General features: G+C 38.8%; 2 protein-coding genes and 1 non-coding gene across 3 annotated transcripts in view; 1 reads left to right on the forward strand and 2 right to left on the reverse strand.

Annotated features, from left to right (window-relative positions):
• The window catches only part of LOC135076676 (protein unc-80 homolog), a 38,561-nt gene extending 34,491 nt beyond the window's left edge, over window positions 1-4,070 (reverse strand). Inside the window, 5 exon segments of the mRNA XM_063971096.1 lie at window positions 25-176; window positions 274-294; window positions 2,644-2,670; window positions 3,072-3,229; window positions 3,971-4,070. Coding sequence (XP_063827166.1) covers window positions 25-176; window positions 274-294; window positions 2,644-2,670; window positions 3,072-3,209 — 338 coding nt within the window. The 5' untranslated portion in view covers window positions 3,210-3,229; window positions 3,971-4,070.
• Window positions 2,726-2,797, reverse strand: Trnae-uuc (transfer RNA glutamic acid (anticodon UUC)). The gene has a single exon. It is a non-coding gene; the product is annotated as a tRNA-Glu (tRNA).
• An 11,516-nt stretch (window positions 4,071-15,586) lies between the features above and the next one.
• On the forward strand, window positions 15,587-17,986 carry LOC135076512 (uncharacterized). The gene is made up of 9 exons (XM_063970967.1): window positions 15,587-15,652; window positions 15,755-15,862; window positions 15,980-16,153; window positions 16,379-16,443; window positions 16,521-16,895; window positions 16,963-17,044; window positions 17,139-17,275; window positions 17,380-17,544; window positions 17,697-17,986. Exons 1-9 carry the CDS (start codon window positions 15,637-15,639, stop codon window positions 17,916-17,918), a joined length of 1,344 nt encoding a protein of 447 aa, XP_063827037.1. The 5' UTR covers window positions 15,587-15,636; the 3' UTR covers window positions 17,919-17,986.
• The last annotated feature ends 186 nt before the right edge of the window (window positions 17,987-18,172 follow it).

The raw sequence follows: 18,172 nt of genomic DNA on the forward strand, positions 1-18,172 counted from the left end.
TAATGTATAAAAAGTATCAAATACCTGTTGTGTAAGAGTGCTGCCAGAGAGTGCATTACATGAGGAAATGCAGCTTGAATCAGGCGCCATCGTGGAATAGCTTCTATTGCTTCCGATTCCGTTAAACTAATCGAAAGACCCAACCGAAGATTTTGTACCAAAGCCTTCTCGAACGACTGAAATTTACGAAAATAATTATCATAGATTAGTTACTGAGTTTTATAACACCGTTTACAATAGTAAGAACTTATAATATTGCACCTTTTTTCTTACCTTTGCAGCTTGTTTTATTTCCTTTGTGAGCATAAAAGAAAACCAGATTTAAAATATATTTAAATTACAAAGTAGATACGAAAAATCCTTGCAGCAACATTTGTTTGTTTACAAAATTTTGACAAAAAAACAACATGTGACACTGACGTTGACATACAATGCTACCAACTTAACAGTAGTAAAATAGTAGGTCCACAGTAGGTCTAAGATTCTATAAATAGAGTGAGCTTCCTTACTACGTCACAGTACATATGCAAACAGAATGGCTTTAAATTTATTTGAAGTTGATTGATTTTCTAAACTCATGAAACTTTTATTAAAATAAGCCCCACAGAATAAAATTTATAGTTAAACTGAGCTAGCTTCAACGTATACCATAATGTCCTAAAAATTTTCAGCAATAAAATGCAGACCCGCATAATAATTGGGCACAATTAGTATGGTATACAAATCAAGGATACAAAAGGGAAAAGCTTACCCTAATTTTATTATGGCCATAATGATGCATGAAATTCAATTTCCCAGAAAGCAGGTCAAGCATGATAGCGATAAAAGTTTTATAGCCTGACCAGTGGGTCTAGACAAAGTGCCATTATAATCGCAAACCAGTCGAAAAGTGGTCGAAAAGCCCCTTTTTTGTATGGAATTTGACGGATTCGATTTTCGATTCGATCAAAAAGTGCGTTTTGTCTAGGGGGGCTGGAACATAAAAACCCTGGCATAGAGGCGCGTCAATTGCATTTGATAGTGCAACACTGAGTACAGTCGTACCTGTGTTAAATTAATAGGCTAACTTTATGTATCAGGATTCAGGATTACGGGCTAATTTGATATTTTCATAAATTAACGAAAAAATTTTATTATAGGTAACCTGATTTAAATAAATTAAATGAAACCATCAATCGAGCTAGTAGAATTTATTTTATTATTCATCAATAATCAAATTCAGAACTTGAATATTCAACTGCAATGTCTGCTTATAAACGCCTCAAACTCGGTACTTCTTTCCCAATCCCATAAAATTCAACACTTAGAAAGTGACAAAAAAATTTAAAATAGGTAGTTGAAACAAACCACAGCTAATTTTCATAGTGGACTGTACTATACGATAAACATGTCAGTCGATTTGACAACCTTTGTCGGAAACATTATTCAATGAAAATATTGTCCGAACCCTTAGTATTTCCCTTCGACAAATACTTTAACACATTGTGAACCACTTTTCTTTCACGACTATAAAAATATTTTAGCAATTTAATTCATAAAACCAATTGCGCACATTTAAAATAAAGTTTGTTTACACTTTGACAGCAATAGGCTGACATGCAAGGTGACATGTCAATGAAGTTTTCAGTTACTGTTGCCATTAAAAGAAATTAGTACCATTAGTTTTCCGCAACATGGCGAGGGTTTTTATGTTCCTGGTCAGGCTATATGTATTTTTAGCTTTTAAGAAGTTTCACCGTTTTTCAGATTCATAGAATATCCTAGCTACAGCTGCTGCAGCTAGGGTTGCCAGGCGTCCGGCTTTAGCCGGACATGTTTGGCTTTTTAGGGACTTGTCCGGCCAAAAATTGCCTTGTCCGGCCTGTCCGGCTTTTGTTAGGCTTTTTATTTGGTTGCCGCGCCAGGCGAAAGTCGAGCCACAGAATCATGTGAAGCGCACGCATCAGGATGTTGGTTAGCAACCGATGATGATAGTACTCACTCATGAGCTGACACTAATTGCACCCCCCCCCCCCCGTCACATGTCCGGCTTTTAGGGTAAAATGTCCGGCCAAATGAAACACAAAGTCCGGCTTTTGTGATTTTGGACCTGGCAACCCTAGCTGCAGCTAGCAATGGGTATTAGCCACACATCGGTGAAGGAAAATTGAATTTTAGCTCGTTAAGATTTCGGATGTGTGTTTTCTAAGGGGTCACTATTACTACAAATAAATAACTATATCATGTAGGTACCTACTATAAATAAGACCATTCAGGACACAGGATTTTTAATTTCTCATTCAACCTACCTAGAAGGTAACCTTATTTGTTTATTGTGGCCGATTTACGATATCCATACTAGAATAAAAACGAAGGAAAGATCAACCACAAAACCAAAAGCGCAGAATGGATGTCCTGAAAAAAAGGAAGCGGCCAATACGACAAATAATTCATGCTACGAGCTACGAATCCTAAATTTATTTAAAACGAGAGTATTGTGCATAAAGTAGTAAATAAAGTGTCAAAAAATTAGTTCATAAACCGCACTTTTACTTAAATCAAAAACAAAGCCTAACTAAGATCTAATTTTATAAAAAACTTCAGCATTCACTAGTGTTCACTAAAAGAAAATCACGGCACGCACCTAATATTTAAAATACTCACATGATGCCCAGGAGCTCTCTGACAGAACTGTATCAACAATTTATTACGTTTAAGCAATTATAAAAAAAATACAAAAAGATTTTTCCCGTACCGGGAATCGAACCCGAGCCTCCTGGGTGAAAGCCAGGTATCCTAGCCACTAGACCATACGGGAGTTGCGGAAATGGTTGAAATTACCATACTGGCTGTAATGTAATTTAGCATTAAGATTCTAATAAAAATTAAGAATTATTTTTTTGTTTTGCTTTAATGTTAAGTTATTCTTTTTATTTATTTCAATGATTGAAAGGGACTGTGGCATGTATTATAGGATTCATTTATTCATATTTACATTAAAATGTATATTTTATTCAAGTTGATTTTGGCTATAACTAAGATTGTTTATTAGTACTGTTTCTTAGTAATAAAAATAATATTAAGTTACTGACCATGCAATCATCGTCGTGGACTCTGCCAAGCCTGGGCCTGACGAAGGGAGCTGTGAGTCGCCAGAGAAAGATTTGAACCGGGATAGGCACCACGTCATCCAAGTTCGGATCCTCCTCAGAGATTTCCTTCATCTTCATTTTGCTTGGGTGCAGTTTGTCTAGAAAATCAATAATACGTAATGTAACTTGATGTACGACTTTTTAAACTTTTAAACTTTGTCACAAGGTCGAATTCATTTTGAATGCAGATGGAACCCAAAATCCTAAGCCGTGTAGAGTATGAGAAAAATATGTTATGTCTTATGTTATGTACCTATTCATTAGCTAACTTATTATGTACTTAAATGAAGACGACAAATAATAGGTGGGCGCCTATTATTTTGCAATTTTAAAATCGAGGACATCAACGTGTTCCAGGCACTGGAATTTTAATAACTAGTATACAATAAGAAATGAATTTAAATATAATCATAATCTAAATTATCAATACGATCTTTATCAGCTCTGATAGGACGTGCCTCTATTTTTTGTAAGTACCTATATGAATTGTTGATGTGAACTGCGTAATAGTCCCATGTATTTAAGTATCCCAATATGAATGGAAGACAAAATGGATTCCATGTTCCGAAAAATATTGAAGGAAGGTAAAAAAAAAATATTTCAGTTGCATGGATATCATATCAGGATTTTTTCTCCAAGATTAACCACCCCTGCAGAAACTACCTATCTAGTCTTAGTTTCCGAGTCAAATTGTTTTTCGACTGTCTCGTTATCCAATCACACAAACGTGCCTATTAAAATTAATACGAGAGGCTAACTTCCACTGGCAATCCAAAAATCACTCCTCATTCTCTATTCAAACTTTCCATCCCAAAAACAATATAAGGTCCAGTACATACCGATGACCACAGCGGCGAGCAGTAGTCACATGGTGGGTTTGACAGCACAGTCACTGTTTACGCAAGGGTTGCGAACGCGAGGGCGCGTCGACGGGAGGGAAGCTCGGCTCGGAGTGAGGCTTTGCGCAGCCTGATCCAGACAGGAGCATAGGGATGGTACAAACAATAAATGTTCCATGTGTTTACGTAATGAAATACATGTTTAGCACTACTTTTTCTGTTTCTTTAGAGAAGATTATATTAGTTATTTTTCTTTTTTGTTCCAAATTATAATTTTTGAATTTAGTAGCATTAAAAAGCTATTACACATAGCTACATTAATTGCTTATAATTTACATAGAAAATCAATCAATAGTAATAGGCAATAAGTAAAAATAAGGACCTGAATAACTCAATATCCGATAATTTTTCCAGTGAAACTTCGAAAGTTAGCTTGTAATGCAATTCGGTATTCGCCACAGTTTGCCGTCTAATCATGAATGAGAAACTGCGCCCAAATATTTACAGTGATTGAGAAGAACTGTTAGAACGGTTATGGTGGCACCCCTACAGAATTTTCATTGATCTGTGCGCGCAGCGCAGCCTCCGGTTGTTATGGAAACTTCAGCTGCCGTCTGTACAAGAAATCACTAGAAAATTAGGTCATATTTATTTATGTCGGCGTTTGCGACGTTATGTAAACAAAATATATCATTACAGCTTTGTAAATACTTTTAGTGATTGTGTAGGTAACTACTTGTATATGTAAAGCATAACTTTATGCACAATACCTAACTTGATGAACGATTTCATTTAGTCCAATCAACGAGGAGATTCGTTGTATGGAGACATCCGAATAATTCGTCCGTCAATGAAACTTGGCACATGGTGAAAGTAGGTAATATAGATCAGAGATATGCAAAAATCCAACAAAATTTTTTTTGGGAAGTTATGTTTTTTGACCTAAACATGAAAATCGTTAATAACTCTCTGTGTAAAAATTCTCAGCCTGAAATTCTTTCTGTATACGTACCTATGTACTACTTAGAATATGTATGTAAAAGAATCCAACACTTTTTCGATTTCAGAGATACCTGAAATTTAACTTTTAACATTTTGCACTATAACTTCTACTGAAAAATTGCTCTGCCTATTTTTATTTTTTAATACGCTTTTATATGTTCAAATACATAGCTTTTCACAGTAATCCAATAGATTTTCCTTTACTATATTATAGTTCTTATTTTTACGTAATTACGTCGTGTGAATAATTGCTCCGTCAATTTTAATACATCTATTGGCCATTTGATAATATATTAAAACAGATTTATCAATAATCCAACAAATTTTCGAACGTTAACTATACTTTTAATGATATAATGCACGCGGGCAATGTAGTTCGCGGACTAAAGTCAGCGATACACTCTTATTACTACTCCCGTAAGGTTAACATTTCAAGTAACAAACCCATCCTTATCACTCGCGCGTAATTGTATTGCTGTCGCACTCGCACACTCACTGCGGCCGCATGCTGCACAGTTGCTAAAGATGGGTCATTGGACGAAATTCTACGTACTCGGCGACCGGGCTTTAGTTGTTTGTAGTAGTTACTAATTGTTGCAGACAGGGAACATAATCCATGACATGCGCAAATGATAGCTGTTATGATGAAATAATTCTTTGACTGTACATTTATAAAATCGATTAAAAATAAATACTTACCCCCTTACTAATAAAACTTACACGCTCGTTGAACAGTGTTTTAAAGTGACGTTTAGTATGGAAATGTCATTTTAAAACAGTGTTCAACAACTGTGTAACTTTTTATTAGTAAGGGGGTTATTATTCTTCAAATACATAATTGTAATCCACACTAATTTACGCTTCTGAATAATAAATTAAAAACACTGTGACGTGATTAAAACCAAAATCACAAACTAAGCATGCATTGTCAAAAGTTAAATCGTCGTCGTCGTTTCAGCCAAATGACGTCCACTGCTGGACAAAGGCCTCCCTCAAGGTTTTCCACAATGAACGGTCCTGCGCTGCCCGCATCCAGGCTCTTCCCTTGATTCAGGCTCGACTGCCACTGCAAAAGTTAAATAAAAACGAAAAAAAAACCGTCCGGTTTTGATGCTGAAGTCGTCAATATAATCACTATTCTTCTATCGCGGTAAGAAGTCTTCCTGTAGCTCTTCGGTCGGAGGAGGTTCACTCTTGATCTGTTCGGAGAACTGTCTTGAGTAAAACTGATTGTGGAACTGATAGTAGGGAATTTAGTGCAATGATTTGTATGGAGACTAGGGCATGTAATATCGGAAGATTTTCAATTCCGATATTGAATTCCGATATTAGATCTCAATATCGGAATTCCGATATTAATATCGGAATTGAGTTCATGTGCTATAAAATTAATATTTGGTTATATTCGTAAGAATTCTGGATTGTTTAAAATAAAATAATGATTGTAATCAAAATCTTTAATTTGGTACAAAACAGCACTTCATAAAATTGAAGTTTTAAAACCATTTTTATGTTATGGGTATCCATTGCATTTGGTTTTTTATGTGACAAGAGGCAAACGAGCAGACGGATCACCTGATAATGAATGGTTACTGATAATGAGCTTATATGGACTAGCAAATAATTAAAGTGTTTTTGTAAAATCACAGGTATCAAACAAACTTTTACTCCTTTATTATATTACCCTGTTTTATGTTGGCGGAACGAATTTTAGAGTCATTCAAATCACGTGCTACAAAAATTGTAGAGAGTGGTAAAAAACTTGAATATGCTTGTAATTTGTTCCTTTTTGATTATCGATGTACAACTCACAAAACCACGGGCCATCATCATCATCATGTCAGCCATAGGACGTCCACTGCTGAACACAGGCTCCGATGCTGATTTTCACAATAGCCGGTTGGTGGCGGCCTGCATCCAGCGCCTTCCTGCTACCTTTATGAGGTCGTCGGTCCACCTTGTGGTTATGAGTCCTACGCTGCGATTTCCAGTACGTGGCCTCCACTTCAGAACCTTGCTGCCTCATCGTCCGTCTGTTTTGCGTACTAAGGCAGAACCGTTGGAAGACCTTATCACAATGCTCGAAGACCTTAATCAAGTTTCCCAACAGGTAGGCCTTCGGATGAATATGGAAAAAACGAAGCTTATGTCGAATGTCCATGTTGCTCCTTACCCAGTTTCGGTTAGGAGCTCGATTCTCGAGATTGTTGACAAGTAAGTATATGTCTATCTCAGACAAACGATCAGCTAGGTAGTTAGATGCAATTTCGAGAAAGAGGTAAATCGTCGAATACGAAGACGAAAGTCTTCAATTTGTGTGTGTTACCAGTGATGATATACGGCTCGAAAACGTGGCCTTTGAATATAGGGCACAACGTGCTATGGAGAGGGATAAGCTTGGTGTTTCTTTCCGAGATCTAATCAGAAATGAGGAGCTCCGTAAACTAACTAAGGTCGCTGACATAGCCCGACGGATTAGCAAGCTGAAGTGGCAATGGGCAGGGCACATAGTAGTTAGTACGCAGAACTGACGGTCCATAGTCCAGTAAAATTAATGTTTGAAAGGGAGTTGAGATGTCGTTCTTTGTTGACCAAGTACCTATGGCAAATGCTAAAATTGATTTAGAACAAGTTAAATTAACCACAAATAGTAAAGATATTAAAATATTTGCAGTGGAACAAAAAGTGAGGGTGAGAGACATGAGAAAATCATTGGTCTTTGCCAATCATGTACTTTGGGCTTTGTGGCAGGTTGTGGCGAGTTTAAACGCTTTGTTTAAAATCTCAATTAAAACTTTTATCTGATTCCGATATTACGATATTGGGTCGCTCAATATCGGAATTGAAATATCGGATCTCGCAGTCCGAGATTCCGATATTACGAGATTCCGAGATTCCGATATTCATGCCCTAATGGAGACCCCTCCACTTTGGTATAGAAGGCTCATTTTTGCACCAGTTGTTCTTTGGGTGCTCCTGAGTAGATTTCCGTCGGTAGACATCGGGAGCCCCCCCTGTGGTAGCAGGGGGAGGGGGGGCAAGTTTCCTTCTGCCGCGCTTCACTTTAAGGCCCATATCTTCAAAACTATAGGTATTAGTTCAAGTGTGATGTCATTTTCGGATAACTAAAGGATGGCGAATTCATTTCTAGAACAAACTTTTTGCCTTTTCATACAAAAAAATAGAAATATTGAGAAAAAATCACAAAAACAAAAAAGTTTTTTTTTAAATAAACGTCGTTTACTTTTAAACCATTGGAGATAATCTAATAAAAAAAATATGTTCTGAAAGCTACATTTACCAGGATTATAAATATATACCAGTGTATGGTACTTTTTTCGAAAAAAGTAGGTGAAAAAATTTTTTTCTTCAGGACACAGCGGGCGAATTTTACTGCGCGTCGGAAAAAAAAATTTGTTTTATCCATGAATTCATACTATTTGGTTCATAAGCAAGTAAGGATTTTTTTTTTTTTGAAGGGACGCGCGCTGGTAGCTTGAAGAGCTTTTCCAGCTTCACCGGGCAGAGTGGCGAGTACAGAAGGTACTCTAGCCGTTTGGCGATCGTCGGTGCGCGTGCCGACGAGGCCGAGTGTGGGCTTCGCGAAGCGAAGCCCAGGCTCGTCCGCGTTAGTCGCAGACCGACGTTCGCGATCGGGCCGTATCGAGCGCATAAGGCGCCCGATCAGTGGCGAACCCAACTAGAGGGTTGCCCACCGCGGTGTTGGACCAAAGTCCAGCCTACGGCGGGCTCACTCTAGTGGGCCCGATCGAGGGGACTACGGACGCGGCCTGAGGGCGCCACGGTAGGCTCGGACCTCGGCTCAGGCCGTGTCCGGGGGACGGATTGGGGAGAACCGGCCCGGTACATGTCTGTACCGTCCGAAATGGAAGGCAGGGCCTCGTACTCGCCGGCGAGTACGGTGTAACGAGCTACTGTGTTGTGGAGTAGTTGGCGTGCTTAAGGCAGTGATGTCTGTGTTCAGAAATTCGGTAAGGATCGTCCGGGTCGTCTAGGACATGCCTAGGTCGTCAGTATTGGGCAGCGACATCTTTCTGGGGTGTATACGTGGCGGCGCTAACGATAAGAGGGTTCTTGTGGTTGATCGCTTTATCAAAGTAGCGGCGAGAGGCTTCTTTCATAAAGTGATCGATCGATGGGATCTCGAAATCTCTATGGAGATTCGTATTACGCACGAACCACGGGGCATCCGCGGCTCGGCGTAAGAATTTGTTTTGGAGGGTCTGGAATTTCTTAAGGTCTGTGCAGGAAGTGTGAGCAAACACCGGACTGGCGTAAGTCAACACTGGACGGATGCAGGTTTTGTAAATTGTCAACTTATTTCTAAGTGACAATTTACTTTTCCTTCCAACTAGGTGGTAGAGTCGGTGGATGTAGTGGTTCGCACGGCTCAAGACGCGTCTGAGGTGCGGAGCGAACGATAATCTCTGGTCGAGAGTGACACCTAAGTATTTGGCCTCACTTTTCCAAGGAATAGTTTGGTCAAATAAGGTGAAATGGGTGGGGACATTAGGACGAGTGCGAACCGGAGGACGTTTCGCAGACAAAGCCCTAGAAAAGTACACTGCTGCACTTTTTTCGGGATTTACCTCGATACGCCACTTCCTGAACCATTCGCCTAATTGTGTGACTGCGCGTTGGAGCGCCAAGATGACGTAATTCCGATTACGTCCGGACTTGTAGAGTGCGGTGTCGTCCGCAAAGAGGGCTAAATCCGTATTCGAATATTTGGGGATGTCATTGACGTACAATGAAAAGAGGATGGGCGAGAGCACGGAGCCCTGGGGGACTCCGGCTCTTATGGGGCGGGGGGAGGAGAGGGAGCCATCTACTCGGTAACGAAAGGTGCGATTCGATAAAAAGTCACGTAAGATGTCCACGAGACTGTCCGGCACACCGAGTTCGTAAAGCTTGTAAATCAAGCCATTGTGCAAACTTTATCGAATGCCTTCGCTACGTCGAAGAATAGCACTCCTGTCCCTACGGGTGGCTTAGCAGTGAGGCCGCTAAGTATGTGCTCCGTTAAGCGGTGCACCTGTTGTACGCAGGAATGTGAGGCGCGGAAGCCAAACTGTTCGTTTATTAAGAGATTATTAGAAAAAACATAATCTCTTAATCGAGAAACAATTATACGTTCGTATAACTTACCCATGGTCTTTAAGAGACTGATGGGTCTGTAGCTTGTGGGGTCAGCCAGTTTCTTACCGGGCTTCGGGATGCCAATGACTTCTGCATCTTTCCACGCGTCGGGAAAAATGCAGTGTGACATGGTCGCGTTGAAAATAGCAACTAAGAGGTATACTAGGGGGGCGGGCAGGGCGCGTAAGACTCTATTAGAGATACGGTCCGGGCCGGGGGCTTTGTTGGGACGGAAACCTTTGATTATCGTTCGCACCTCGTCGACGTTGGTCGGGTCTAGGGTTGTGGTCGGAGGGAGGGCGGCTCTACGTTCGACTTCGCTGTCCACCATGCGGAGGTGGGCAGAGTCTACTGGGAGGGTACTGGGGGAGCACTGTGCTTCTAGACTGTCGGCTAGACATTCGGCTTTGGCGTCGTCGTCAAACGCAAGCGTTTGATCGGGACGTAAAAGCGGTGGCGTGGACGCTACGGTGTCGGACTTAAAGGCTCTCGTCAACTTCCAATAGGCTTGGTGAGATGGCGAGATTTCTTTAAGTAGATCATCCCACTGATTGTTACGGAGTTCCGCGATACGAGCCTTGACAGCAAGCAACCGACTCAGTCTTCCCTTTACCCGACTGGTTGGGGGTGGACCAGAGTCGATAGCAACATGGAGCCTACATGGACCGATTTGCCTGTAGCTGCCGAAGCTTGCCTGAAAATGGTGAGATGTAAGTGCAAGAAGTAGTGCAGAAGCTGGTGCTGTCTGAACGAACAACTATAATGGTCTCAGCCGTAGCCTTTGTGCTAAAAATAATCTTCCGTACTATGATTATCAATCCTCACTTTTCTCACACTTACCTTTCCGTTAAATCACTGGTACAAAAGTATGTAGAAAGTGTTAATTAAAATAATAATAATAATAATCATTAGACGTTTAGACAAATTCAAGTTCTTTATTTAGTTCTTTATTCTTATGATATTTTCAATATTAAAATGTATTTAAGCTATTTTCAACCTTATGTCTTACACATAGAGTTCAAAATTAATTGAAGAAAAAATACAAATCATGTTACCTTGATGTGCCAGGAACTATAAATAAATTCTAAAATAATAATCCTTACTTGCTTATGAACCAAATAGTATGAATTCATGGATAAAATAAATATTTTTTTCCGACGCGCAGTAAAATTCACCCGCTGTGTCCTGAAGAAAAAAATTTTTTAACCTCCTTTTTTCGAAAAAAGTACCATACAATGGTATATATTTATAATCCTGGTAAATGTAGCTTTCAGAACATATTTTTTTTATTAGATTATCTCCAATGGTTTAAAAGTAAACGACGTTTATTTAAAAAAAATACTTTTTGGTTTTTGTGATTTTTTCTCAATATTTCTATTTTTTTTTATGAAAAGGCAAAAAGTTTGTTCTAGAAATGAATTCGCCATCCTTTAAATAACTGGAAATGACACAACACTTGCCCTAATACCTATAGTTTTGAAGATATGGGCCTTAAAGTGAAGCGCGGCAGAAGGAAACTTGCCCCCCCTCCCCCTGCTACCACAGGGGGGGCTCCCGATGTCTACCGACGGAAATCTACTCAGGAGCACCCAAAGAACAACTGGTGCAAAAATGAGCCTTCTATACCAAAGTGGAGGGGTTCTTGAACTAAATTCCCTACTATGATTGACGAATCGGTCCGGCGGCCGGTTTATATACCGCTCCAGCTCGCCTACTAACAGACTAGAAAATCGACGGTTCGCCCGCTTTCTGCAAGACGCGAGTACTTGCTCTAACGCGCGGGACTCGTAAACAAAGTTTTAAGGCGTCCGGATATGAGCCTTATTTCTTACGCGCTACGGTCGGTTATCGCGGGCGCGCGTGCTATCTCTGTCATTTGTGCGCTCGCACTGTCTCTTTCTTTTCAAATACTTGCCGCGCGCCGATGATTTATAACATATCTATCCCATCAAAAACAATACTTGTCAAAAAAACCAAGTCTCGCAACTCAGTTGTTCTACGGTAAAAAGTTGTGAGATCCATGTAATACCAAGTCCAGGCCAGGAAATCTTTAACGTTTTACATAAATTATTGACTTGGCCATCGCACTAAATAATTTAATTTACACGTGTTTTCTTTCTCTTTTGTATTTTGTAGACAGCAGTTATGTATCTAGAAAACTGGACCGAAATTGAAAAATTTTACGCGACTTGGCGGTTGCACTACCGTGCCCCCAAATCTCATTTCTTTTTGTATTTTGTAGACAGCAGTTATGTATCTAGAAAACTGGACCGAAATTGAAAAATTTTACTCGACTTGGCGGTTGCACTACCGTGCCCCCAAATATTTTAGTTTTTCCTTGATTCATACACCAAACACTACTTATATTCCAAATTTGAAGCTTCTAGGTCTGCTAGAAGTGCCTTAGAATTTTGATGATCGGTGAGTCAGTGAGTCAGTGAGTCAGTGAGTCAGTGAGTGACAAAATTAAGTAACTTTGACCCGTTATAATTCTTAAACTACTGGTTCAAATTGAATGAAATTTTAAATATACCGTGTCTTTACAATGCCTGCATAGCTAATGAAAATTCAGCCTTCTAGTTTTATCCACAACGAAGTTACAGGCGGTCGAAAATGGCCTGAATTGCTTCGAGAAAAGGATGGTACGGCCGTGCCGCTTTTTTGCTCGACTTGGTGGGGGCACTGCCGTGCCCCCAGATAGCTATAATAAGTGCGTATATGTATTTGCTGCGGTTTCTTTATGTTTATTAGGGTTCTGCGGGAAGAATTCGTAGTCGTCGTGAACAGTATGTAAAGTTCCAAAAATGTTACATGCAAATAATTATAGCAATCGAACCAATGATATTAAAGAACTATAGATATGTTACGTTCATAGAAATTACGATTTGAATCCGTGCCGAGCTATTCCAAATTGCACACATTGACAAATGTAACTGATAAGTGAAACAAAAGATACGAAATAGCACGCAAATGAAAGAGATAGCTATAGTTTTAACGATTCTGCACTAACTAATCTATGTCCGCAGCGCACGCATCCTTATCGCTCTAACGTCAAAACAAGATCGCTTTCTCTTTCTTAACTTGAACATGGCGCATGGCGTCTGGATTGTTTGCATAAATAATTGAAAATATAAATACTAAATAATTTTGCATAATCACATGTGGTAAGAGATCCCTTGTATTTTGTTTACTTTAGAGTCATAATTGGTACACTTTCGAAACACACACGATGGCATTTTTTATTCATTTTGGTAAGAACACAGGAACTTACGGTGTGGTACGCACGCGATTGCGCACGACGCAGGCCACACGAAGACTAAACACAAGACGTCCCAATTGGGACGTATTTGAGTATTCACAGCGCGAGCGCTTATAACATATCTGCTTTTGTTTTTATATAATATCATTGAATCGAACCCTCAAATTGCAATACTCAGCGATACGAAACTAAATTCATTGAATATCGGCTATAAAATGGTTTTTGAATACCTATGACGTGTGTTTTGTTAAGATAAGTTTTTATTTCATTGTATTTATGCATGCATAAAGTTTAGGTTTTTTATTACACCTACCTAGCTAGAATAGAGCAACAAATGACTGAGCGAGCGAGATGTCACTAGCAGCAAATTGGTGTAATAAAAAGAGATGCGTGATGCCGTCACCGTCACGTCAAACAGAACCGTTTTTGGAAGGAAGGAATAATAACTTTATGTTTTTATGTAACTTTTGACAATGCATGTTTAGTTTGTAATTTTGATAAAATTTAATCACCCAGTGTTATTTTTAAGAGAGGTAAATAAGTGTAAATAGAATTTACGTAATTACGTGAAATAAGCTTGTTTAATATTTAGGTATGTCGATTATCTAGGTACCTACTACAATCGCTATGTTAGTACATAATTAAACCAAATACTTACTTAAAATTAAGGCGTATGGTGAAAAACTCGCTATGGATACGCGTCTACCTTCTGTTACTTGAAATGTCAACCTTACGGGAGTAGTAATAAGAGCGTATCGCTGACTTTAGCCCGCGAACTACATTGCCCGCGTGCATTATATCATTAAAAGTATAGTTAACGTTCGAAAATTTGTTGGATTATTGATAAATCTGTTTTAATATATTATCAAATGGCCAATAGATGTATAAAAATGGACGGAGCAATTATTCACACGACGTAATTACGTAAAAATAAGAACTATAACATAGTAAAGGAAAATCTATTGGATTACTGTGAAAAGCTATGTATTTGAACATATAAAAGCGTATTAAAAAATAAAAATCAGCAGAGCAATTTTTCAGTAGAAGTTATAGTGCAAAATGTTAAAAGTTAAATTTCAGGTATCTCTGAAATCGAAAAAGTGTTGGATTCTTTTACATACATATTCTAAGTAGTACATAGGTACGTATACAGAAAGAATTTCAGGCTGAGAATTTTTACATAGAGAGTTATTAACGATTATCATGTTTAGGTCAAAAAACATAACTTCCCAAAAAAAATTTTGTTGGATTTTTGCATATCTATGATCTATATTACCTACTTTCACCATGTGCCAAGTTTCATTGACGGACGAATTATTCGGGTTACAAACGCCTCGTTGATTGGACTAATTGTCATTATAAAAATATGTCCTTAAAGATGCATGGGTTTATTACCATATAGGTACGCTCTGTGATGGGTGTTATGGCTCTAACTTTAGATTAATTATTCGGAAACAAATTTCTAACATGACAACAATTCCAAACGTATTCGATGTAGCTAAGCTATTAAATAGCCTTTAAATGAAGACTGCTGTATCGCTGTCGAAAGAATATGAACTCAACAATACTTCCTACAGTCATCTCTAACATGTAGAAAAAAAATCCATCCATGCAAACCAAGCGGAACAGATGTAGTTATGTATGACCCCGTCTAAAAGCTGTTTATTAGCCCAGCTAACGGTGTTGAATTAACTAGATTGGGTTGATATCAATGTTCACTTAGCGGCAATTTATAAATAGAGCGGTGGGAGCGCCCGCACTAAACAGTTAACAGTTGCCACTTTGTAGATTGTTTCTACTGATGTGTGGGCACAATGTCACTCAGTCGATGTTATTTGCTGCTGCTAAAGTTATTTAGTAAAGTTGGATTAAGAGCTGAGATTTATTGGAATATGTGAAGTTGACACACACCGTTCTCTTAAGAACTCTACCTACCTAGCGAAAGCATGATCTAACTACACATCTCGATTTTAAATATTGGGGTTATCGAATAGGTAAATAAAGATTTATGTGCCGGCTGACCTCTGGTTAGGATATAGAGCCCTGAAGAGATATATTAATTAGAAAAAAGCTTACAGAAAAGCGATTATTTTATTCAAATTGGCAGTCCAATGCCTATAAACCTCTTCAAAGCCGAAGTTTAAAAAAAGTTACATCGTTATATGTTACTAATTGCTGGCTGTTTATAAAAAAACTCAACACAAACACGAAACGCGTCACGAATCTGTCATCGAAAATTCGCAAAATGACAAACAAGGAAGGTGTGGTTTTTATTCCTGATTTATTATTAATATTCTTTGTTCTGTATTTTTATTTATAATTTTTTAAGAAAACAATATTAAGCCCTGATTTTTAATGTTTAGACGGAGATTCGAACTGTGATCCGCGAATCGCAGGGCTCCTTGCGGTACACCTTGTAAGTCAAGTTCTGGATGAAGCGTATGTCATAGCGAATGCTGCTACTGAATCAGGTACATAAACAAAGCCTATACAAGATTTTTTGAGTTTAATTCTATTTTTCATCTAAACTTTGACCTACCGGTTCAATAAAAAAAATTGATTTCTTGATTTTATTCCAAAAATCTTAGGACAACCATGGCGTTACTTGGCAATGTTGAAAAATCTAAGAAGTGGTCCATTGATAGAGGAGATTGAGGGCGACGATACCCTCACTGCAACCAAAGGAGACGAAGAAGCCGTACAAAACAATACGGATTCGGCCCCTAATGTCGTTGCTACGTCGACCCCTCAGAAAGTAGCAGGTACTTGATTCAGAGAAAACGTATAAACAAAAGAGGTCAAGGTATTGAAAAAATATGCTCCGGTTGAGAGAATGGTTCCAATAATAGAACGCTATATTTTCGCTGACAAGAGCTATGTAATTTTTCATTGAGTAATCACGAATTTATAATGTAGGATAAAAGATTTTCTTTATTCGTTTACTAAATGTAAAATTCTAAAATTGTACAGTGCAATTTTTATTTCAGACGAAATCTACCAAGTGTTGAATGAAACTAGTTTCATAGGCCAAGGTGACGAAGAAAACGATTTGGTATGTTTATTATTAATGCTTATGTAAATGGGTTATTATTTAAAAAAGTAAAATTATTATTTAAAATCACCTTTTAGCGCCAGAATGAATTGACAAAATCAACTTCTATGTTTATCAACCATCTGTTTGATATGAGTGAAGTCGAACGTGTCATAATATGCGATGATAATGACACCGAGAATATTCGAAGTGATTCCAATGATTTGTTGACTGAAGCTATGACAAAAATAATGGAATCCTACGTAAACACTGCCCTCGGTATAGCTTTTGGTGAAGATCTAACGACCATAGAGCCCACAGGGCAAAAATCTCCAAGTACAGACCATTCTGGATATTCCTTTTTGTCGGATGCATTCACAGCAGACTTTGGCAAAGATATGGCTTTTTGCGAAGACAATGAACCAACTAACAAGGGTTATGGATCTACATCTGTAGTGACTGAAATAACAGAGGTAAGATAACTTGGATATTAATCAGCAAAATAAATAGAAACCTCTGAACTTACAAATCCATTTACAGGAAGTTGAACAGCAAGGAAATGAAAAATCTATGAAAAACGATGACGTTGCTTTTTATGAAAATACCTATTTAACACTAAATCGTAAGTGCTATTGAAAATGACGTTATTCAGTTATTTGTTGGGAATAGTTTCTATAAAATGAAATTTGTAACGTAACATCATCATAATATTTCAGGTGACTACGACCAATGTTCGGATGATGATGGTGACCCCATATTACAAGATACTAAATGCATGTCCATGCAAGAAGTTGAACTAATGGCTATGCCAACGTCTGATGAGAATTCACCACGCATCGAAGAACCTGTTCAGGTTACTTCCGTTTTTATCATTATTGTTTGGTCTAGTTGTGATGCTGAACTTTCTAGCAATGAAGATAAGAGTTAATTTAAGAATGGGTTTTTTAAACTTTCCAGCATAAAAGCATTGAAGAGCTGGCCGCTACATCAGCGGCCGCGGTATCAGCCTCAGCAAGTGGTTCTCGTAAGAGTGGGCTGGTGCAGCGGTGCCGTACGCAGGGGGCCCGCCTCCTAGCTTGCCTCCGCGGCTGGTGGCGACGCAAGACTCCTGGGAAACGCAGGGTTTTAAATCATTGCTTAAATAGGCTATTAGCATGTTCTAGGCGTTTCGTTAGTCATGACTCATGACGGCCGCATGATGCGATGATTCACACTTTATCAAATGCCGTGGGTCGGGATTTATCGCAATTTACATCAGCTTATTTACTTTACAGGAGGTGCGAGTCCCAGGATCCGTCCGGGGACTATGCCCCCTATCTCCAGATGCAAGACGTCGCGCTGCCAGTCTGCTAGACCAGCGCAAGCTGTGCTCATCCCCGTCTCCCGCGCAGCACGTCGTGTGGAAGTTCAACACCGTCAGCGAGGCCCTCGTCAACTCCTCCCGCTGGAAGAACTACACCTTCGACGTCAACCCTGATGAATGTGGCGAATACTGATTAATTTATCTTATTGATCCTGTTATATTTTAGGCAGCTGGTTCTTAGCTAATAAATGCTTCAAAGAATTTTATTTTTTATTTTTATATAAAAATCTAGTCCTCTTGATATAAAAGATAGAATTGGAAGATCAGAGATTTTATCTGCCAATCACAGTATCAGACACCTTGGTTTCCAAGAGCGGTCCTATACACCTATATCACAGAGATCGATCGAAATAGTTTAGCGTAAATGTAGATATACCATTGGAATCG

The sequence above is a fragment of the Ostrinia nubilalis genome, chromosome 12 (assembly GCF_963855985.1).
Source record: "Ostrinia nubilalis chromosome 12, ilOstNubi1.1, whole genome shotgun sequence".
Classification (NCBI taxonomy): Eukaryota; Metazoa; Arthropoda; class Insecta; order Lepidoptera; family Crambidae; genus Ostrinia; species Ostrinia nubilalis.

Excerpts from the sequence above, each read along its gene's own strand:
- LOC135076512 (XM_063970967.1), top strand. Across the intron at positions 15,863-15,979 it reads GAATGCTGCTACTGAATCAG|GACAACCATGGCGTTACTTG; the intron begins GTACATAAACAA and ends CAAAAATCTTAG. Across the intron at positions 17,276-17,379 it reads GCATCGAAGAACCTGTTCAG|CATAAAAGCATTGAAGAGCT; the intron begins GTTACTTCCGTT and ends TAAACTTTCCAG.